This window comes from Miscanthus floridulus, chromosome 9, assembly GCF_019320115.1.
Source record: "Miscanthus floridulus cultivar M001 chromosome 9, ASM1932011v1, whole genome shotgun sequence".
Taxonomy (NCBI): Eukaryota; Viridiplantae; Streptophyta; class Magnoliopsida; order Poales; family Poaceae; genus Miscanthus; species Miscanthus floridulus.
Genome location: NC_089588.1, coordinates 7595237 through 7618623, shown reverse-complemented (window position 1 = coordinate 7618623; position 23387 = coordinate 7595237). Strand labels below are relative to the sequence as shown.

At 48.2% G+C, this 23387-nt stretch overlaps 2 protein-coding genes and 1 pseudogene across 3 annotated transcripts; 2 read left to right on the top strand and 1 right to left on the bottom strand.

The window, feature by feature from the left end:
• The first annotated feature begins 422 nt into the window (after positions 1-422).
• LOC136483359 (protein ANTI-SILENCING 1-like) lies at positions 423-6482 on the top strand. Of its 2 annotated transcripts, none has more exons than XM_066480386.1 (11): positions 423-731; positions 1995-2356; positions 2821-2989; positions 3085-3623; positions 4144-4167; positions 4338-4430; positions 4674-4752; positions 5386-5470; positions 5794-5902; positions 5986-6102; positions 6194-6482. In XM_066480386.1, exons 2-11 carry the CDS (start codon positions 2024-2026, stop codon positions 6299-6301), a joined length of 1656 nt encoding a protein of 551 aa, XP_066336483.1. In that variant the 5' UTR covers positions 423-731; positions 1995-2023; the 3' UTR covers positions 6302-6482. The 2 variants fall into 2 exon arrangements, with proteins under 2 accessions (XP_066336483.1, XP_066336484.1); XM_066480387.1 differs by having other exon boundaries at positions 1980-2356.
• Positions 6456-15741, top strand: LOC136483360 (uncharacterized; annotated as a pseudogene).
• A 633-nt stretch (positions 15742-16374) lies between these two features.
• LOC136481274 (vacuolar-sorting receptor 1-like) lies at positions 16375-21476 on the bottom strand. Its single transcript, XM_066478636.1, is given in 13 exon segments — positions 16375-16779; positions 16884-16990; positions 17244-17372; positions 17532-17589; positions 17718-17800; positions 17895-17976; positions 18084-18160; positions 18274-18357; positions 18445-18514; positions 18602-18690; positions 18777-19284; positions 19286-19467; positions 20897-21476. Coding segments are annotated over 13 exon segments (1875 nt in total). The 5' UTR covers positions 21204-21476; the 3' UTR covers positions 16375-16680.
• Positions 21477-23387: the final 1911 nt, after the last annotated feature.

The following is a 23387-nucleotide window of genomic DNA, read 5'->3' as shown; positions in this document are numbered from 1 at the left end:
ATCTGTTGGAGATGGGCAGTCTGTGAGGATACCGCCGAAGTTTTCTCTTGTTTTTTTTTTTTTTTTTTACGGCGGGGGTTCAAATTCGAACTGACAAGCCCCATAGGCCCGTTTATCCTTGTCTTTCTCGTTCTCCCTCTTGTTTTTTGAATCTAAAACGAAAGTTCGAATTCAAACTAGATCCTATCCTGTACCAAACAAGTTGAAACGGAAATCAGGAACAGAGTTTGAGGAGCAAGGCAGAGCAGGCCCAGAGTTTCAGAGAGAAGCGGCGGTGGCGGCGGCTTCTGCGTCCGCTTCCGAGGGAATCGGCTCCCAACCACTTTTGGCTGGCTTCCCGAGGGAGTGGGATGGGATGGGATGGGATGGGATGGGATGGGATGGACGCAGCAGAAGCGGTCAGAACTCAGAACTGGGCTCCTGTGCCTGTGTGCGAGTGTGAGCCTGTCTCCAGGGCTTTTTTTCGTACGGAGAGAGAGAGAGAGAGAGAGAGAGAGACTAGGGTTCGGACACCGGCAGCGGCTCACAGGCCGACGATCCCCTCCGCCGACGCCGCTCCGGGCACCCTCGCTCCCTTTTTCCGCGAGGTGGGGTGGGTTGGGCCGTTGGGGGCCCAGGCAGCGGCGACCACACCCCCTTCCCCTGACCGCGGCCTCCCCTCCCGTACGTGCTCCCGCCGCCGCACCGGTGGCGACAAGGGGCCCCGACTGTGCGAGGATTCCCAGCGCGAGGTACCTGCCCTGTTGCCCACCCCTCCTCCGTCTGGTGATGCCGTGATGGAAATGAATGGATCCGTTAATCCGTGCATGGCGCGCGGCCCCGTTGCCTGCGCCGCGGGGCTGCTTCGCTCAGCAGTGGCCGCCGCCATTTCTGCGGCTCTGACTGAGCGCTCGGCGTCCATGGACCTTTGGGGATTGCTTGCGTGCTCGTCGTGCTCGTGTGGAATTCGTGCTAGACAGAGGATGTAGCGAGTCCGGCGGTTTGTCGTTTTTTCTTCTGAAAGTGAATAGGACACACGGACTGTGAGTTCTCTCCCCAATTCTCTGTAGTGGTTTCGTTGTTGAGGAGAGGGGCCTTTGCTTCTGCTATATATGTTCATGACACCCATAACCAGCATTGGCCTGCACTGCTCTGGTCTGTTCATGGTATGCGCATTTAGGAACTTAATTGGCCACGGCGGTGAGGTAGGTTGTGATGTGTCGCGAAATCGATTTGTTGTTTTAGGAATTCTCCCTTCTGCACTAGCTTTTGCAGTCAGCCCCTTATGCGAGTGAAGTGGAAAACAGACAAGTTGTGATTCTCAAGCTTGATGCCAGTTAATATCGGATCGTCGTTTTGGGTATCGGGTCATATGTTCGCATCTTGGAAATTGAAGTATCTTCAGACTTTTTGATACTCTATTTATGTAGCATGTCTTTTTGACACCAAAAGAATGTCGCGCAACTGTCCTTAAGTATGGAAAGTGCATACATTTCCATTTTTCTAAAGTTTTGGTGTTTTGCGGTCATATCTTTGATTTCAAGGTACAAGAGTTATTTCTACTAATATAGTTAAAAGCTAGACATCAACATGTACATTGTCTTCAGTTTCAACTTTCAATCAATTGCACAACTGGAACAAGTGTCCGCCAACTCAATTGCCTTTCAGAAGCATAGTGAATATATTACTCAATTGCCTTTCAGAAAAATAGTGAATATGTTGGTGACATCGTGAAAACTCTAGGTAACACATCAAATTAAAAAAAAAAGTATTGGGAAAAAAAATGAGAACACACTTTACTTCAAGTTTCACATATGTATTTTTGACAGTTTAAAATTTTGGTTCTTGTGGCTGTTAAAGTTTTTGAATAGTTGGCTGGCAGCATCATTGGTTCCACAAATTAGTTTAGAGCTTTGTAACCATTTTTTATTAGTCAACTTAATTTCCCTGATATTGTTTTATCTACCTCGTAGTTTAGTCTGGTGGATTTCTGATTGTAGGCTTATGGTGTGCAGTGAGTGAGCCAACACTTATCGGCACAAGAATGGATGGGAATGCTGAGCCAATCCAATTCTCATGGGGCAAGCGTCGAGCAACAGGTGGTGTCAAGATGGATATACAGTTCTATGGGTCCTTCACATTGGACAATGTGAAGTATTCATTGTATGACTGTGTCTATCTATTTAAGCATGGTGAAACTGAACCATACATTGGAAAAATAGTGAAGATTTGGGAGCAAAATAATGCTAAAAAAGTAAAAATTCTTTGGTTTTTCCACCCTGATGAGATTCAGAATTATTTAAGAGGCCCTGTGATGGGAAAGGAGATTTTTCTTGCTTGTGGTGAAGGTACTGGGCTTGCTGATATCAACCCACTGGTATGTCTCTCATAACTTCACTCATGTTCTGTCTTGTTTTTCTTTATCATCATCCTTAAACTTGTGTATTCTGACATAATACTCCCAGGCATGTTGTATATCTGGGTTCTTCTTAATGCAATGATGTGCAGCTCTCGTGCATATTTGATTAATAAAAACGTGTGAACAATTTGCATAGATCAATTGCAATACTATATATTTTTGAAAATAAGTAGGTAACAGCCAAGCCTGATTGAGGCACCAAGGTTTGTCACACTTCACCTGCTCATTTTTTAAAGCCTGAGCAGAGCTAGCTTGGTTTGCATAGCAATAATATAATCATTCTAGTTGGAGGTGAACAGTTAAAGTTAACATTTGCTGAGCTATTTATGAGATATGTAAATGTTAAATCTGTCGTCTTTCCATTTTTGGATTTCTGTTCGTATTAAAATATTATAATGATTATATGTTTATTTCTCAATTAGGAAGCTGTTGCTGGAAAATGCACTGTTATATGTATTTCAAAGGACGAGAGGAATCGTCAACCTTCTCCTCAGGAACTAGACATTGCTGATTATATCTTCTATAGGTTCTTTGATGTTAAAAGTTTAACACTTTCTGATCAATTGCCTGATAAAATTGCTACAGTGCAAGGTCAGCAGAGGATCTATACTTGATTTGTGCCCTCCAATTTTATCTGGTAATGTTTTCAATTGAATTGTATACTAACTATTGTCCTTCTGGTGCAGTTGATGTTCTGCTGAATCCAAAAGATGAGCTAGTCATATCCAGTCCTGGTACAAATGTTCCGCTGAATCCAAATGTGGATGAGTGTATGGTTGCCGCAGTACCTGCACCCCCTTCAGCAGTTAAAACGGAGGATGGAAGTCAGGCTGCTGCACTTCCCCTTCCGCAGCCAGCATTTAAGGAGGTGGATGAAAATCCGCCTGCCACAGTTCCCCTTTCCCAATCAGAGGTCAGGGAGGAACAGAAACCAACCATTGCGATTCCCCTTTCCCAGCCTGTGGTCAAGAAAGAGGATAAGAAATCAGTTGCTGCCATTCCCCTTTCCCGTTCAGCAGTCAAGGAGGATGAGAAACCAGTTGCTTCGATTGCCCCTCCACGGTCTGCAGTTATGGAGAACATTCCCAAACATACACAGTTACAGGATGCTCACGCTGGGGAGAGGCCGCCAAAAAAGTTGAAATTATCCCAAGTAACTACAGAGCAGGACATAGCCCCAGAGACTGCTGAACAAAGACCTTTGGAGCTACCGCCAAAGAATATCGTAAATTCTCTGGACTTACTTTTCCTATATCCAACATGCTACTTCTGCTCTTACGTTTCATTACAGGAATGCAAGTGTGCTCCTTTTGTACTTAATGTTACAGCCTTTGGAGAGGAGACATAACTGCATCTTTCTAAATTGCCGCATACCAAGTTTTGTAAATGCTTACACCTTTCCATACCATGTCTCTCTATTTATTGGTCTGAGAGGTGGAATGAGACATAACAATGCAGTTAATGAGCACAGCACAAGTTCAGTAGGTCATATGGTCATCTTGTGCTGCTTTCTGTTGATTCATTATTTGCCAACGGCCGTAATCTTTATGAACTTTGAACTGCCAACCTGGGTGAAGTCTTATCCCATACCTACTGCACACAAGCAATATTCTTCCTGTTCATGGATCATTTATCTGAACATTCTTTCTGCTTTTGCTATATATTTTTGAATTGCTATTTACAGAGTCTTCTACTGATTTTCCATGTTTCCTTTTTGCTAACACATTATTTATTCCATTTAACAGGACAGAAGCAAATGGTTTAAAATTGTGAGTGACCTTTCCTTGCTATGGTCTCTTGTGCATTTGTTGTTGTATTGAAGCATGCCATACCCATGCTTGATTATTCATTAATCATTATTACTCAAAATTACCACAAACTGATTAATATCTTGTTTGGCCTTGGATTTTTTATGATGATCTTTTTTATGGAATTTCAGGAATGGGATGACAGACTAAAGATGGCTGATGATAAGGGGACTCTTGTCTATATTCAAAATCTTGATATTCGGTTTGGACCTGCTGACATAGAGGTAGCAAGTAGCATCCTGTCTTTTTGGTTGTCATAAAGCCCAAGCTACTCCTTTGTATCCCTGGCCTAGTATTTTTCAAGTATATGTGAACATCTATTGCTGTCTGTTCGGTTGCAATTCTACTTCTGCCCACGTAACTTATGATTGTCTCATACAGTTTCTCTTTCAACAGTACATTCATTCCTTTTAATCTCAATGTTCTTACTCTGTTTGTTTTGGGCTTTGTTATTACCATGTTTGCAGGAGCTGGTTCGTAAAGCATTACAGCTAAGTTGCACTGCGAAGCCCATTAACCACCCCACTTATGATGATCCAAACAATGGTGAGTTGTTCACTAATTAAAGGAAAAAATGCTATATATCTGTTGAATGAGATACAGTGAGGGTGGGGACCGTGCTTTTTTCTGTGGGGGGAGGGGGGGTAGGTGGGGAAAGGTGACTAGCCCAGCGGCGATGGTGGAAGACCACCGATTGGGCGGGGCTCTATGCTGTGATGATGTACCATCAAAGTGGTGGTTAGCAAGGCAGTGGGCGGCGAGCATGGATCTGGTCTGGTGAGGGTGGGGCAGGGCCATCTCACTGGAGATAGAGAGGAGGCCGATGCAGGCAGGAGATGCGTAACAATACCAAAGGAGGGAGGGACGATGGCCAGTTGTGGAGGTGTTCACTGGCAAGCCATTCTGGTACCAGGGATAGTGATCACAAGGTTGGGGTGGCAATGCTGTGTAAAATGACCTGGTATTATCTAGTTGATGTAGTGAAGGGGGAAGGGAGTGGACATCTGGATCTTTATCCTAGCGTCCAAAGTCTTGTCTGATAGTTGGCCCAGTAACCTGTTGACAGATGCATAAACTATTCCTTAAAGATTTTCCATAAATAGTTACCTATGTCCAGTTGATGGGAGAATGATATTTTTCTTCTTGCAATTTTACTACAAGTGGTTTTCTTATCTGTAGGCAAAGCATATGCCATATTCAAAACTAAAGATGCTGCTGATGCTGCCATTTCAAAAATCAATTCTGGCTTGGTTGTTGGTGGAAGGTATGTGTTTGTAGTTAATGTAATCTACCTTGTATCTTATTCTGTAACTATTTTTTCTTCAAGTGGTGTTCTGTTTGTTTTGTCAATTCTTGAACTCTCCTGGCAAATCAACTGCTGGAATTTATGAATTAGAACAAAGAGTCTTCTTAGGTGATGCTCTGATACATTGATTCTTCAATCTGTTTTCTAACACAAGCAACATTTTCCTTGAGACCCCTTTCTAACACAAGCAACTGTTGGAATTTATGAATTAGAACAAAGTTTGTCTGGCGTGATTTTCTTGGTTGGCTACTGATAATTCTTGCCTAATGTATAACTTGCAGACCTCTTTACTGCAGCAAAGGGTTACTTGAGGTTCCAAAACCTTCAGTGAATCTTGTTGGGCACCTCTCCTCACATGTCAAAATTGGTCAAAAGCAGCGTGACGAGCAGGTGGGCGCTTAATGTTTATAAGCTCTGCGATGTTCTGCGTGTCTTTGGCTTGATATTTTACACAACTTCCTTTTCTTTTGCAGAAGAAGGCCGTAGCAACCTCACATTGTTCCCAGCCCAACACGATCGAGTATGACTTGGCCTTAGAATGGATGCTTCTTCGGGAAAGGCAAGACCAAAGTTTCAGAATACTTCACAAGGTAGACACAGTTCTGTTAAAGATTTGTATCCATGCCATTGCCTTGTATCTCGCATTCAGACATTAATTTGTGTTGTTCAATCGGTTTGCAGAAGCACAGAGGTCAACGCGCATGCTTGCAGGGGTCAACGCGGTCTCCAGCAACGACATCAGGGTCGGCGTCAACGTCGAGGTCGGCGGTGCGCCATGGAAAGTTCTAGGTCACCGACATCTCTCACTTCTCAGCAGAAATTTGTGGAAACTGCTTATCAAGTCCATGTACCTCTAGTCTTTGTTGGAATGAAAAAGGATGCTACCTCTGTGTGTCCAAAAGATGTATAGCCTAAGGCACTGCGCAAAACGTATGTCATTGTTATGGAAAACATGCCAGCCAATTTCTCTCGTCTCCTTCCAACAACAGAGTTTCTCCACGTCAAGCCTGGAAAAGGTGCTGCCTTTGTCAGGACGAAAATGCGCAACTATGTCACCGGCAACACAGTTGACTAGTTGAGAAAACCTTTCGAGCTGGAAGTACGGTAATCTCGCCTCAAACCCACATCTTCTGAATCTGACAAGAATTTAGCACCTCTTTTTCTTTTCCCACTCTGTATTTTATCTTCTTCAAAAAAACTGCTAGCACGCGATGTAGCTTAGTCAACCGATCTCTTGCTTTTTATTAGTCTCCGTAGCTACATATGCTATGAATGAAGCAACTAATGGTCACTTCTCCATTAACACTTTCAGCTACAGGAACCGTCCCTTTCAAAGGAGACCAAGCAATTTACGTACAAGGATGGCTCCCAGTTCGTATTCATGGACCTCGTACACACTTCAACCACCAAAATAATTAGTGAAAATGCTAAGCATCCTTGCTTTATGTTTCATGAAATTTTGTCATGCCATCGATTGTTAGAGGTGATCTTTGTATTTAGATAGTTTTCTAAGAATTCTTGTAATGAAAATATTATATTAAGTTTGTATTTACTACGGAGTATGTTTCTTCTTATTAATGAAAAGATATGTTACCTGGCTATTCTTTGTTTTTTGCGAATTACACAAGTACAGATGCAGACGTTCAACACGTACGTACACTCACCCCTATGAATACACGTACGTAAACCCTACCCCTATGAGCACCTCCGAAAGACTCAGCCAGCACATCTCGAGATTGACGAAGTCACCACAGACGTCTCGTTGTCGACAGGAACGTCGCCTACCACTGAAAGCACAACGCCGTTAAATCCTGGAATAAATCCAGAAAAATACGAGCACCCGTGCCAAGTCGAATACTTGAACCCGGATGAGCAGATTCCACCACAAGGAATCTAACCAACTGACTTAAGCTCAGGATTCCTTCTTAAAGAATGGTACTGCAGTGACCACCCTGCCTTTTGGTTTTCAGCAGAATTTGTCCCACTTCAAGTCTTCAACACCCTGAGGCAGATCTTATATCATCTTTTGTACCGTTATACTTGCTTGAAAACCCACTGTGTATTGTATTCTGTAGGAATTGTTGAAGTAATTCAGCATTATTTTGCCTTATTTGTTTTATCAAGGGGAACTCCAAATTGTGATGTAAGAAGTTTGAATAGAGGCAAAGAACTACAGCTTTTGGCAAAAAAAAAAAAAGAGAGAGAGAGTCAATTTCGATTTTCTTTTCAGGAAAAAGAAAGTAGATCTTTTTTGTCTTCCCAGGAAACATGATGTCCGAATGCAAAATAGCCACATTCTGGATTCATGGGCAAATTGTAAACTTACGGTCCTGATATACGTAAACAATTATGTTAACATTTGTATCTTACAATGCTCTTGTCAATTTCCCTTGCAGACAACATTCGAAGAAAGTCGGTTAAACGAAGCAGATGTCGGTGACAAGCAAAAATGACTGAAAGAAGGAATGGACTGCAATTTGCTGTACTGGAATGGGAAGGTATTTCCTATTTACCTTTCAGATTATTTGTTATGCAATTGGCTAATGATTTCATTCTCATAATTTTTTCTATAGAACCGGGGGGGGGGGGGGGGGGGGGGGGGGGGACGAGCTCCCCATCACTGTGAGGCTGACTGTAACTGATACTGACCCCTGGGGCAAGCGACAGTGCACGAGGTACAGATTTCTCTAATACCAAGTATGCTTTTGCGATAAGTACCTGCAATTGGTTAACAAAGCGTGTTGCTAACTAAAAGTAATCAGACGCAATCGAGTTGTAAAGAGCACAACATTATGTCGGCCATTTCTTCTGATGGAAGTTGACGTCATCAGAACTGGGATCATATTGTCACTGTTTTTTGTAGGAGGAACAAAGCCCTGCAGTGTCTAAGGCCAGAACAGAATTATCATGGAACCGTTACGCTCCTCTCCTCCGCCCCCACCCCCGCCCCCGCCCCCGCCCCCGTACGCCGCCCACCAGCCCAGATCCGCCGCCGCCGGCCGCGGCCCCCGGTCCCCGTGTGTTCCTACGCGCTCCCCTCCCCGCGGCCGTCCCCCACATCCCGCTAGCTCCGCCCGCGGTGGCTCACGGCCACAGATCGAACAGCCATACTGCCGCTGCGCGTCCCGTACGCCGTCTCCCCGCCGTCCGGGCCCCGGGGCGTCCGCCGCTGCGTCCGCTGCGGCGCACGGGGTGTCCTCTGCCCCCTTTCCGAGGCATCTTCTCCGCCTCGGCGCCACCTCCGCCGGGTCCGCTGCTGCTGCGGCAGGGTCGGAAAGGACAGAAGGCGCGTCGTCCCGACGCGTTAGGTTCGCCGCTACCCTCTCCTGCCGTCCGGGGAGGCGTTACTACCCCACCATCACTGCGCCTGCAAGATCCTGCCTCAGATCCGCGTCGGGGAGGCGCGGCACTCTTTCCGCCGACCTGTCATCTCCAACTATCCTGTCTCCGCCCGGCTTTGGGGGTACTTCGCCTTCCCGTGGGGGGAGACCCAACCCCGTCTCCGGGGCGTGGCAGGGGGCCGGTGCGGCGCATTCAAGCGAAGGTGAGGAGGGCTGGTCTATGGTGCGCCCGAGATACTGGTGGCGTCTCCCCGGGTTCAAGACCAAGGCGCATTCAACACCCTCAACCACCCAGGTCATTTCAGCGCGTCATCATCTCAGTGGTGAGCTGCTGCGGCGCTTGCGAGGTAAATGCTTCCGCTGCCTCGCCCCTGGCCACGCCGCGGCGACCTGCAGGGACCCGGTGCGCTGTTTCTCGTGCGGCCGCTGGGGACATAAAAGCAAGGTGTGCGCTACAAGATCTTCAGTCGCCAGGCAGCAAACAACACCGCCCAAGCCTGCTCCTCCTCCCCTCGACGTAACAAACTTCCCACCTCTGCTTGCGAGCGGCATGGCCAGGCCCGGGGACCCCTCCGTCCGTCCCCTGGACACCTGTGCAGTGGCTCTCTCCGTGGGCTCAATGGACCAGGAGCTCGACCGCCTCTCCATGCATGGCATGGTGGCCTGGCTGGGGGGGAGCCGCCCGGTGGTTGAGCCGGACATCATCAAGCGGGCCATCTGCAACCAGTTCCCGGTTCGTCCGGAAGACGTCTCCGTCGTCAGGCACGCGCCCGAGGACTTCTTCGTCGACTTCAAGCACCGGCACCACCGCGACGAGGCGGTGTCGCGGGGGACCTTCCCCTATCGCAACCTCGACATCCACACAAGACCTTGGCAGCTGGTGACACACGGAGAAATCTGCGACCTCAAGTTCCGCGTCCGCCTATGCCTCGAGGGCATCCCCCTCCACGCCTGGAGCGAGAGCATTGCCAAGAGGGCGGTCGCCAGAGCTTGCGACATCGACTACGTTGAGAAGACCTCGCTGGACCGTGCCGACACCAGGGCACTCTGCGTCTGGGCGTGGACGCACAACCCATCCGACATCCCGAAGGTAACCTGGCTGACTTTGTCATGCAGAAAGACGGAGGCCCACTGTTCGCAGGATACCCGCGGCCGCCGGGGACTCACCTTCAGGGTGCTGGTGCACCTTGACTTGGTGGAGGACCCTCCGGGCAGAGACGGCCGGGCCGCTGCCCCCCGAGTCTTCACGTGGGACTACGGGATCGTGGATGGAGAAAGGATGCCGCGCGACCGCCACGACCCTCCACCGGCTGACACCCGGGGCGGCAACCGCGACGACGACAGCGACCATCGTGGGCGCCGTGAGCGCCACGGGGACAGGTGGTACTCGCGGCTCGCCCGCAGCCTGTCAAGGGCACCAATGGACCGCGAGCGGGAGCGCTCCGCGTCCAGGCACGGTGGCCGCCGACACCAAAGCCCGGAACGTGGGGGTCGCCGACGACCACTGCACAGCGACGCGGACGGCCGCGGGGATCGCCAGACGTCCACAGGCGGGGACGCGGCTCGCAAACGTGCACGACAACCGACCCGCGGCGACGCTGCAAATGCTGGCACGGGGGATCGGCACCACCTCGTCATCCACCCGGCTGAGGCCCTCCGCAGAGCCAGGGGACGAAGCAGGGAAAGGGCGACCCACCGTAGGCCGCACAGGCGCGCGCGCTCGGAGCCGAGGAACACGACATCGCGCTCAAAATCACCGTCGCCGCGCCTGCGCTGCAAGTCACCGGACTTCAACGGAGGCAACGGCAACAACCACCACCCGTCGCCGAGCCCTCCCAAGGTGCGTGTAGAACAGAGTCAATGCGACGACTCGCCCGCCATCCTTTTGGTCTCTGCCCCTCCAACCTGCGAACCGAACGACCCTCCAGATGCCGCTGCACATGGCACATACGAACCAGCTAACGACTCCTCTTCGGGGCACCTAACCGGAAACGTTTCTCCTACCTGTATGAATGAACTGCAGGTTCCCCCCGCCGACGACCGCGACGTCGGGACAGAGCAGCGTGCACGCCTCGTGGCTGACCGACGCTTCCGCACGGGCCAGGTCTACGCCAGGAGGCCAGGCCCCCTCCGTGCGCCCCGCGCCCACACACAGCAGGCCAGATATGCCCAGGTGGTGCGTTTCCGCCCTGGCGCGGTCTACTCCAGGCGCCGTGTCCGCGGGGTGTCCGGCAACAGCACCAGCCGCGCACACATGGCAAATGAACCTCAACAACTGGGGCAGGAACAGAATGCCGACGACGAGGAGGTAAACAATGCCGCCCAAACGACGAACGCCAATGATGCTCTGGTATCTGATTTCCTACAGGGAATTTCACAATCCCTGCCTCCACCCATCTTGCAGGTCCAGCCGCGTCAGCACAGCACACCAAATCGACGCAAGAAGCCCCCGCTACCGGCGCGTAGAAGCGTCCGCATAGCCGCCATGAATTGGCCAAGGGGTGACACCCAAGCGAGGGCCAGGCAGGTGCTGATGAAAAGACTGGGCATCCTCGACAGGGAAGGACTCAGCCATGACGACGCGTTGCTGCGCTACTTCGGCTTGTACAAGGGACCACTTAATGACGACGCCGTGAAGGCAATGACGGCTCTGTGTGGCCTCGACGCCAACGAGGCGCTGCCGCATGCCTAGAGGTCTGATGTCGCAAAGGGGTCGCCCGTTGTAAAAAAAAATGGTAGTAATCGTTTGCCACTGCGGAAGCTCTTCGAGCTCCACATCTTTTGTGTACCGCTTGGGTTCGGCGACAGCCAGAGGCCTACAGTCGCCTTCCCACCCAACTGCAACAAACCGTCACCTGGTAGCGTGCAGGGAGCAAGTGCTCTGTATCGTCGTGCCTACAGCCAGCGGCTTTCAGTTGTATCGGCCACTACGTGTTGATGTTTTCATAATCTGTGTGTGCTTTCGCCACTGTGGCCTTACCTTGTTGCCTATTGACTATACTGAACCAACAAATGGCTTCCGACTTGCCTACTCACGAAGAATTATTGTACGTAGGGTACCAGTGGTTCACATATGGCACAGCTGAATTGCCTGGTTCTAAATTGGAACGTCAGGGGGCTAAATGATGGCGCCCGACAGGACTCAGTTAGTGAGCTCGTGAGAACCACCGGCGCCACCATTGTATGTCTACAAGAAACAAAGATGCAAGCTATGGAACGTAATGTAGTTCGCCGAACAGTCGGAGCGAAATTTGAAAACTCCTATAGTGTGCTCCCGGCGGAACAAACACGTGGAGGCATCTTCCTGGCGGTCAACGAAGACTTCTTCGACCTATCCGACATTGCACTTACCGCGAACACTATAACCGCGCAAATCAAGATGAGGGCAGATGCAAAAACGTGGCAAATTACTGTGGTATATGGGCCGCAAGGGGACGACGCCAAAATTCAATTCCTCCAAGAACTGAAAAGCATTCCGCCGCCGGAGAATGATAGATGGCTCATCCTCGGAGATTTCAACCTCATCTACCAGGCGGAAGATAAAAACAACGCCAATCTCAACCGACGTCTCATGGGGGCATTTAGAGCGACGATCGATCACTTGGGACTCAAAGAAATCAAGCTAAATGGCCGTAGATTTACCTGGAGCAATCAACAACAAAACCCCACGCTCACTAGAATCGACAGACTACTATGTACCCCCCAGTGGGAGCTGTCCTTCCCATCATGCTTCTTGCACTCCCTACCTTCGCTCATGTCGGACCATACACCGCTGCTGCTCCAGGGACAACTTGACCACAATCACACCGCTTCCTTCCGCTTTGAAAATTACTGGACTAAGATGGACGGCTTCCAAGATCTTGTTCACGACATTTGGAATAGACCGGTCGCCACCGCTCTACCGATCAAACGCTTACACATCAAAATGGCACGTGTGGCAAAAGGCATCAAGCGTTGGAAGAGAGAGAAGATAGGGGATACAAGGATGCAACTCGCAATAGTGAAAGAAGTGCTACTACAATTAGAAGCAGCCCAAGAGCATAGGTTGCTCACGGACATAGAACTTCACCTATGTCGCCGCCTCAAAGCCCGCAGCACCGGACTCGCGGCCATCGAAAAATCAAGAATCAGACAGAGAGCAAGACTAACGTACATTCGCTGTGGGGATGCTAACACAAAGTTCTTCCACACTAGAGCAAATGCACGCCGGAGAAAGAATTACATACATTGTCTGCATACGGAAGGGGGGGTCGCGGTGGCTCATCAAGAGAAAGAAAAGGTCATTCGAGAGTATTTTAAAAATCACATTGGTGCCGCGACACAGCGAGTTTCCACACTAAATTGGCAATCCCTTGGATACAACCAACACGATCTCTCCGATCTAGAGTTGCCTTTCTCCCAGGAAGAGATAAAATACAATATTTTTTCCATGTCTTCTGACAAAGCACCAGGACCAGATGGTTTCACGGGGGCCTTCTTCAAAGCGTGTTGGGAAATCATTAAGGACGATATAATGGCGGCACTGAACAGCCTATTCAACTTGAACGCCCAGGGCTTCGAATGGCTAAATTCGGCGTGCATCATCCTCCTTCCCAAAAAGGCAGATGCAACAAGAGTTACTGATTTCAGACCCATCAGCCTCATCCACAGCATTGCGAAGATCTTCTCTAAGGTGTTAGCAAACAGACTTGCCCCCCGACTCAACCAACTTGTCTCCAATTGCCAGAGCGCTTTCATCAAAAAGAGAAGCATCCATGATAACTTTCTATACGTCCAGGGCGCGGTTCAAAGGTTGCACAAGCAAAAGATACCGGCTTTATTCATGAAATTAGACATCCACAAGGCTTTTGATACGGTCCATTGGGGGTACCTGCTTGAGATTCTGCAAGCCCTAGGATTCGGACAACGATGGCGAGAATGGATCTCTATTCTCCTGCGTACATCCACCTCCACACCACTGATTAATGGCCGTCAGGGGACTCCTTTTAGCCATGCAAGAGGCGTCCGTCAAGGGGACCCGCTATCACCCATGTTGTTCATCCTTGCTATGGACCCGCTTCAACGACTGCTTGACCGGGCAACCGAACAAGGGGTACTCACCCCTCTTCCAATAGCGGCGGCAAAATGGAGAACCTCCATGTATGCGGATGATGCCGCCATTTTCATCAGCCCAACGAATGATGATGTTCAATCCGTCAAAGCCATCCTAAACGCTTTTGGTTCATTCTCGGGGCTACATATCAATCTACAAAAGAGCTCGGTACACCCAATCAGCTGTGCAGAAGTCGATCTAGACCAAGCCCTCTCACCCTTCAACGGTCACAGAGGGACCTTCCCTTGCAAGTACTTGGGCCTGCAGCTACACATCAGAGCATTGCAAAAAATACACGTGCAACCTCTCATAGACCGTATTGGGCAAAGGTTACCCAAATGGAAAGGAAGATGGCTTAACAAAGCGGGACGTCTCACTCTTGTAACATCTGTCCTCTCCTCCATGCCAACCTACCACCTCACTGTGTTTCCTCTAGCTGCTTGGGCTAAGAAAAAGATTGACAAAATCAGAAGATCGTTCCTATGGAGGGGGGAGGAGAACGCCAATGGTGGACACTGCCTTGTTAACTGGCCAACTGTTACCAGGCCAAAAGATCTGGGTGGTTTAGGCGTCATCGACCTTGATAGATTTGGGAGAGCCCTCCGGTTGCGATGGCTTTGGCAGGAATGGATGGACGACCACAAGCCTTGGAACGGCTACGAGCTTCCATGCTCTGATGATGACCGTCTCCTCTTCAACTCCTCAATCGATATAACTTTGGGGGATGGTGCAAAGACCAGTTTTTGGCACCAAAACTGGCTCGAGGGACACGCGCCTAGGTACTTAGCACCAAACTTGTTTTGCCTAATTTCAAGGAAAAACCGAACGGTGAAACAAGAACTCCGGAACAACAGTTGGATACGCAAGCTACAGAGAAAAATCACCTCCGCTGTCCACATTGAGGAGTTCGTGTCCCTTTGGATACGAATACAACATGTACACTTGCAGCAAGGCGCCCAGGACACCATCACCTGGCGGTGGACCGGTGATGGGAAATACTCCACCCGCTCGGCCTACAGGATACAGTTCAGAGGTTCGCTCGCCTCATTCAGTACAGAGATGATCTGGAGTGCGCATGTGGAGAACAAATGCAAGATTTTTGCCTGGATCTTAGCGCAAGATAAAATTCTTACGGCACAAAACCTACAGAGGAGAGGGTGGCCACACCATCAACAATGTGTGCTCTGCAATGGCCCTTTAGAGACCGGCCTCCACCTATGCTTATGTTGCCCCTTCGCGAAGGGGGTTTGGAATCATATCCTATCGTGGGAGAACTTCCCTCAGATCCAGCAGCAACCCCAGGTGCAACCCACCGATATAAGATCATGGTGGGAAGATGTGACGACGAAAGTGCCAAGATCAGAACGTAGGAGGCTGAACGGGGCACTAATCTACACCTTCTGGAACGTTTGGAAAGAAAGAAATAGGAGAATCTTCGACAACAAGATACATACAGTGCTGCAGGTGGCATCAAAGATAAAGGATGATATAGAGCAAAGGAAGAGAGCAATCGATTATGGGTAGCAGATGACCCCTCTCCGGCGGGCCGGGTGTTTTACATGCTACAGGGGGGAGGGGAGCTTCTTTTCCTTTCCTCGACTAAATTAGACTGTACATAAACTATCTTTTCCCACTTAATTGAAAGGCAGAGCTCCTGCCATTGCGTTCAAAAAAAAACAAAGCCCTGCAACTGCAACCCTGGAACTGGAGCTGTTCTCACTGTGCCCTCTTTTGTGAATGTAGGCGATGATTTTCTGGTTGATTCAAGAACAGGGCAGTACATGAACCGAGCATGAAGGATCGAAGAGGATTTTAGATTTGAACTGGTTTTTTGTTCGACCATTTTAGATACCATTCACACCTGTACGAATGCTGCATCTTTTGCCCAGGAATTGTGCTTCATTTTAGCCCCATTCAACGTAGTGTACAACTGACGAAACAATAAGCATCAGCTATTCAGCTCTGTCGATCTCATATTTCAATTCACCTGTTCCAATATCAGATGCTGCTAAATGGGGAATGTGATGCATCAGTCACAGAATGCCTTAGAACTTTTTTTTTTTTTTGAAACTGGAATGCCTTAGAACTAGGTTAACTGTCCGAACAAAACTTTCTCGGTTGAGAACGAGCTCTGCCTCGGTTGGCAAGCCGTGCAGGTGAGCACGCTGCGCGCCCGCGTTCGAATCCTGGGTTCGACGCCGGTGTCTCACCCGAGAACAGTAGTTCCCCAGGTAATTTTAGTTGCCTCTCGCGCACGCAGACTTGCCACAATGATCAAGTGACGTACCCGCCACGTGTGTTTATATCCAAACAGTACTTAAGATGAGAGGGGAAAAAAAATTCTCGGTTACGGACTCGCCTCAAACAAACACGTTCTACATATGGAGCAATGTCATTCAATGGACTAGCATCATGGATCAAACAATTGACACCAGGCACAATTCTCTGTTATGTTAGGCGCCCAAATTTCTTTACCACTGATCAGTGATCACAAAACATAACTGAACACCAGTCATGCCCGTTTGCCATCTCCTTTATTGCCACTGAAAGAAAAGATGGCAAATTATTACTAAACAAGACCACGTCATGGTACAGCCTAACACAGAAACCACACCGATACAAATTGTTCAAAGACTGCATGCTACAAATAAGATCGTTACGATTATGCACATCTAATTCAAGTGTATATAAGCTAGACCAAGTCACGGTCTCCTCTCATCAAATCTGCATCCACCTCACATCTCAATATGATGAGAATGGCTCTGGACATCTCCTTGGTTGTCCAGGGGCATGTACTGAGCCATGATAGCACGGATCTCTGAGTCCATATATCTCTGTAGGCACGGGCAATGCAAGAACAGAATTAATTGCCAACCCAGATTTATCGGAAGGTAATGAACATAGAAGTATCAGCAGATACAAGCTGCCTATTTCTTACCCGGATCCTGTACTTGTACACTGCATATCCTGCAATTCCTGCTGCAACAAGGCCGAAGAAGACGACCCACAAGAAGTCCCAGCCTGCTTCTGATGCTCCATTTTTGCCTGAGTATAACAAATGCCCAATTAGCATCACTCGAGTGTCAAGCTCATGTCTATATTCAGCATAGTTGCTAGTTTTGAGCTTGAACTGTCAAGTTGTCAGAGCAAAAATCCAAAATTATATGATTCATATGCCTCTAATAGGTGAGGTAGCCAGCAAGTTATGCTAACTTATGACCTCTAACGTTAACGAATTCAACATGAAAACTGCGACTCAATAATAAGCTGATAGTGTACATGTATGAGGGCTACATACTTATGCATGTATCATGCTCCCTCATGTAAAGCAAGCCTCCACTGCAGCCGCACTCATAGCTTCCCCATGTGTTTTTGCATTTGCATTCTTTGCATTGACATGCAGTCTTTTCCTTGCATTCATCAATATCTGTCACAACATGTTTCACATCAGCATCGCAAGGGAAGTGCGAGAAGTCCAATGATATATGATATGGCAAAACAGCGAAAGGCAATTCTGAAGTGCATTACAGCAGAAGCAGGCAAGCACTTCTAGAAAGATTAATGAGCCTCAGGAAATGTCTCTTACCTTCACATTTGTGCTTACCATCACCCTTGAATCCATCTGGGCATTTGCAGCCATCATCCTGCATATTACAGACACCAGAACCAAAATATCAGATTTTATAAGCACTTTTTACTTGAAAAAAACTGGACAGGATCCTACTGATAATATGGCAGTTTTAAGGACAGCAAAACCTCAACTGACACTTACAGTACAGGCAGAGTATGTCCGACCATTCTTGGTATCCTTCCAGCATCCTCCATTGTTAATTTCACATCGCCCAGATCCGGAAGCTAAAAAAAATCACATGTTATAATTCAGAAGATCTGTTAACATATAATAAAAGAAACTGCCAAAAGATGAATCTCCTGATGCCTTGTAGTGTACCTTCACAGTGAGTATAGCCATCACCAACAAATTTTACTCCTTTCACAACTGGACACTCGCAAACTCTTCCACGGAAGGTATCCTGTATGTAAACCAAACAAGTATTATATGCATAAGCTAAACAGAACGAATATTTGATAAACCAAATTTTCAATTTCAAGGGAAAAAAACTAACACCGCAGGATGTACCTTGCATGCAGTGATGTTAGCAGCCTTATCTTGCCAACAGCCGCCATTGTTCTCTAGACACTCATTTGTTTGTATATCTAAGGTTGAAATAGAATGAACATTAAGAGCATGCTACATGCAAATTACACTTGAAAGTATAAGCTCATGTAACAACTGAATATTGAAAAATTAGGGAAACCAATGCACCAACCTTCACTCAAGCAAACAGCTGGCTCAGTGGTTTCCCTAAAACCAGCACAAAGTGCTTTAAGAACTGCTCCTTTGTCAAGCTTCCCTGAGAAACATAGATTCGGATAAGTTCATCTGGTGATCTCAGCAAACTCCTTATCGTAATTTACGGGATACATAGAATAGCACATACCTCTGTATTGTCTATTGTTGATTACGAGAGTTGGTAAGATGGTAACATCACCACGAGAGCCCTTGCCAATCTACACAAAGTGGGCGATGATGATGTGTTCAGATCAACAATAGGATGAACAGAAAAGATCACGCATTCACATTGAAGTACTACTAACCTGTGCATCCTGTTCAGCTTTCAGAACAGGGTTTTCCTCATCAGCATCTGGATCACCAATACACTTATCTATTGCTTTATGATCAATGCCTGTAAATTATAAACCAGTTTAGTATAAATACTGCAGATCTGCACCTCACCACAAACATTGGAAACCAGATGCAAATATAACATACCAAGCGACTTGATAACCCCTTCAGCACACTCCTTTGTGTACTTCTTTTCCTTCATTGGGCACCGAATCGCAAAATCAGTAACATAGTCCCACCATAACCAAGGCTTCTTGTGCTCCTTAGCAACCTTAAAGACACAAACTTGGCGCAAGTTCTGGACCACCACATCTTTGCCATCATATCCTTTGCTAAAATCCTGTTCCGGGTCAGGTGCACAGTATCTCCCATGATTGATGCACTGGGACTTGCACTGCTTGCTCAGAATGAAGGCCTCTGGGCAATACCAGGTGATGTAGTGAGGAGTGAACTCCGTATAGCCCTTCTTCTCAAGCACCTGCGCTGCTCCTTTGAAGCTCTTGACAAAATCAATCTGACTATCACACTTTGGGCCACATTCATCATTGCTGTTGGTCCAAAATTCATACTCAACACGCTCATCAGGATGGGGCAGGGCCTCCCTCCAATCCAAATTCACATTAACCATGTCACCTTTGTCAATTGCTTTCTTGAGTCCTGTCCCCAAAGCTCTTGGTTATTAACGCCGAAGGAATAGTGATGTTCTCTAAATAATCCGTGTTGCCACTCTCCTCAGGGTTGTCCATTGTAATTAGAGGTTCGTCTTTGTCATCAGCGACAAGGATCGCCGCTGCTCCTGCTTTCTGTGCATTCCATGCCTTCTTTGCAAAGTAGCAATCTGTAAACAACAACAAGCATTGTATTGTATTATTATATGCAAATCCATTGTCTATTTTGATGAACCCTAGTAGGATGCAACATCTGAGAACAGACAGGAAGGAGTGTTAAATAAATAGCAGGTTGGTTGAAAACAAAAACCAGTGGAGCACAATAGGACTGTCTAAAACCAAGACAGTGACAGTAAGCTAAGCTCTCAGGTTAAATTCCCTTTCTGCACACATCAAGGTCTGTACCAAATCAAGTCAACGGGTATTCAAAGCAATCACATGGAACGATCTAACCTCACCGCATCTACCTGAAGACCACACGACTAATAAACATAAATTTGGGCACCTGTGGTCAAACCTTCAACTACACTCTATCTCTATGTCTCTATCCAATCCAACCGCCAGTCCACGCATGGATGACCTAACAGAGACCAGGGGCGGATATGGGCCTAGGGCCACTAGGGCCGTGGCCCTACACGTGGCCCAAAAACCCCACTTAGCACCATTCAAGTCTCAGGGCTCAATCGAGGTGGCCGAAACTTTGTCCAGTAATTCTTCGTGCCCCAGCCCAACAACAGCCTGCCCTGTCTTCTCATTTAGTTGCGCTCGTTCCAATCGAGAACCCCAGCACCGAATCACGTAGCGTCCACCGCTAGCGTTGGCCAAATCGAACGCCAGTGTTCCGCTGGCCAAAATCGAGCGGCGGAACGGCCACATCAGGGGCTCAGCGACCATGATCAGCGGTGCTGCTACTTCAAGGAGACCAGGCAGCCGGTGGCGCGCTGCCATATCGAGGAGCTGGCGCTGGTAAGCGTCCGCGGCGCTGGTATGCTGCAGGGACAGGTCAGGCGGTCAGCCGCAGACGGCCAAGGGCCAGCGACTCTTACATTGCTGTCTGCTGCAGGCTGCAACAAAGGCAAAACCGCACAGCACAAGCTGACCAACAGCTTTTGGCCTCCTGCACTGCAGACCAATAGCACACCGCCGCGACCGGCCAGAGCAAGCTAGCACTAGCTGTCAGCACATCGTTCACTTGTCCCTAATTTCCAAATATGCAATGTTAAATGTTTCATTCCCAACTTTGTTTTCAGTTGTTTCTGGCCTAAGTAGCATGCTTTGTTGATCCAGATACAGGAGGCGAGGATAAAGGCATGAAGCAAATCACTTTAGTTACATACTTATTTTGTACCGTGTTATTGTTTTACCAAATTTCTTGTATGATTAAGCGGGGAATTGATATATCACTAAATTATGCATCTTTTCGTTCACTTTTGTGAATTATCTGTGAATGGCTGAGCTTGGGTTGTTTAGGTGCTTAGATAGTGGCCCTAGGCGTCGAGATTCACGAGCTCCGCCACTGACAGAGACCAACCGCCAGTCCGGCGGCCGGAAGGAGGAGGAGAAGCAATCGCTTCGTGCTACGCTATTCCGGTCACTCACCTCCCCTGTCGACGAGCAAGAAGGTGGGGAACGCCCCCGGCTTGGCCTTGTAGGAGATGTCGAAGTCGTCGAAGCTCTTGCAGGCCTTCCTGTTGGCCTTGGGGTAGGCGACGAAGCCGACCATGGTGCCGCCGTACTGGGGCACCCCGAAGTTGCCAATGGCGCACTCGTAGGTGCCCTTGAGGTCGTCGGGCGCCGTCACCTTGAGGCTGTTCTTCTCCACCACGAACCTCCCCTGGCAGCAGCCCAGCAGGAGCGCCGCGCACACCAGCAGCCACAGCATCGCGCCGGCGGATCGGGACCCCATGCTCCGCCCGGGCTCTGCTCTGCGGTCCGCGAGCACCACCTGGGGATTGGATTGGAACTGGTGGTGCCTGCGGCTCGATCCGCGCAGGATTGATCAATCTCACAGCCGTGCGGCCTCCGAAAACCGCGGAGGGGAGCGAAAAGATTGGATTTTTTTGAAGGCCGGGGTAGGGCGAGCGAGAGAGTTCTACACTGCTCGGATTGAGGAGTTGGAGTGGGAGGAGTTTGGTTTGGGGAGAGGAGAGAGGAGAGGTGGCGAAAGAGGCGGAAGGACGCGGTGTCGAAGCCTCGTGGTGAACCAAAACCAAAAGCAGAAGAAACACGTGACCAAAGCCAGGGCAGCAAGTTACCATGTGGTTTCTTCACATTGAAGCAGCTTTAGACAAGTTCAAAAAAAAAGCAGCTTTAGACGAAGGGAAATAAACCCGATTCGCTTGAGGCACGTTCACCAAAATCCAAACTTTGGCACTATATAAAAAGAAGATTCACCATCATATTAAATTTGCAGTACATGCATGGAGTACTAAATGTTGACGAAATCAAAAACTAATTGCACAGTTTGGTTGTACTTTGCGAAACGAACATTTTGAGCCTAATTAGACAACGATTAGACAATTTTTACCAAATACAAACGAAATGCTACTGTGCGCTACAGTATTCTACGATTCCGGCGACGCCAACTTCGGCCGGCAACTAAACGCGGCCTGAGCTACTTTTTAGATATGCAAGAGCTCTCACAATATTTCAATATAAGTATTAGCATAAGTCAAATTAACCAACGTGGCATGTGAGTGGAAAAATCTAGTCTAGGACTAAACTATAATCCCGGATGAAACTACAATGTTTTAAAACACCATATATTATAGAAGCTAGATTTTAAAAGTTGGGATTAAAGGAGTATGTTAGAACTTAGAGCAAGACCAATAGTTGAGGCAAGCTTTGGTCTACAAGACAAGCACCAAATAGCTAAGGCCTCGTTTAGTTGGCCACCGAATCGGCGCCGCCGGATTCGGTGCGCTACTGTAGCTACAGTAGCATTTTGTTTTTATTTGGTAATAATTGTCCAATCGTTGACTAATTAGGCTCAAAACGTTCGTCTCGTAAAGTACAACCAAACTGTGCAATTAGTTTTTGATTTCGTCAACATATAATACTCTATGCATATACCGCAAGTTTGATGTGACGGGGAATCTTCTTTTTACATAGTGCCAAATTCTGGAATTTGAGACAACTAGTCATACAATACATGTAGGTTCTTTGTCTCTATTTAAATTTCCAAGCAGTTATTATTCTTTAACCCGCCTGTGTCCTTTGGCTGTCAGTATTCGATTGGAGCGGAGAGCATGACAATATATGATGGATATTGAATGCTTAGTTGTTGTATTGGAGGGCGTATACCTCTGCGACAAGCTTGAGCCCTGTTCATTTGAGCTTATCGGTCAGAATCAGTCCTACTTTTTCAGTTATGGAACAGTATTTTTCTTTCGTAATAAATCAGCGTGTAATTTTTGTATTTTGGTCCCTTTTGAAAACATTTTTTATAAAAAGACCAATGCCAAAACGTTTGCTGAAAATAGATCATTTTTAGGCGTCTTAGAACATGACGCCAAGGTATGAGGATCGGCATCGACTGACACGACGCCGAGGTCTTGCCATGTCATGGACGACCCCGGTCGACGGCGACACGGTGGCGCATGGGGGTCCGACACATCGGCGTTGTGTCAGCCAACGCCACAGGCCCAACCTCGGCGCGGTGGGACTACACGGCGAGCTATTGGCACCATTCGGCGAGCGGCCCAGGCGGCCCAACAACGCTTCGTGGCCCAATAGCTCGGCGCGGGGTCACTTAACGCCGAGCCACCAGACTCGGCGCGGCCCGACTCAATGCCGAGGTCTGGACTCTTGAAGCCGTGCCGCGGCCCCCTTCTTCCTCCCTCCATTCTGAAAGCGCCGGCTCTCTGTCTCCCTTCTCCCCCCATGGCCCTCACGAAACCCTAGCCCCCAAATGCGACCCTAGGTGCCCGGATCTCGTCTCCCGAAGCTTCCTCGAGGTAATGGTCCCTCCCCTCCTCCAATCTATCCGCGTAGATGTGCTTGCATTGTCTCTAATCATGTGGAATTATGGGTGTATGGTGTTTTGGTATATGTGTATTTGCATTTGCAAAATGTATGGCTTAGGTTGATT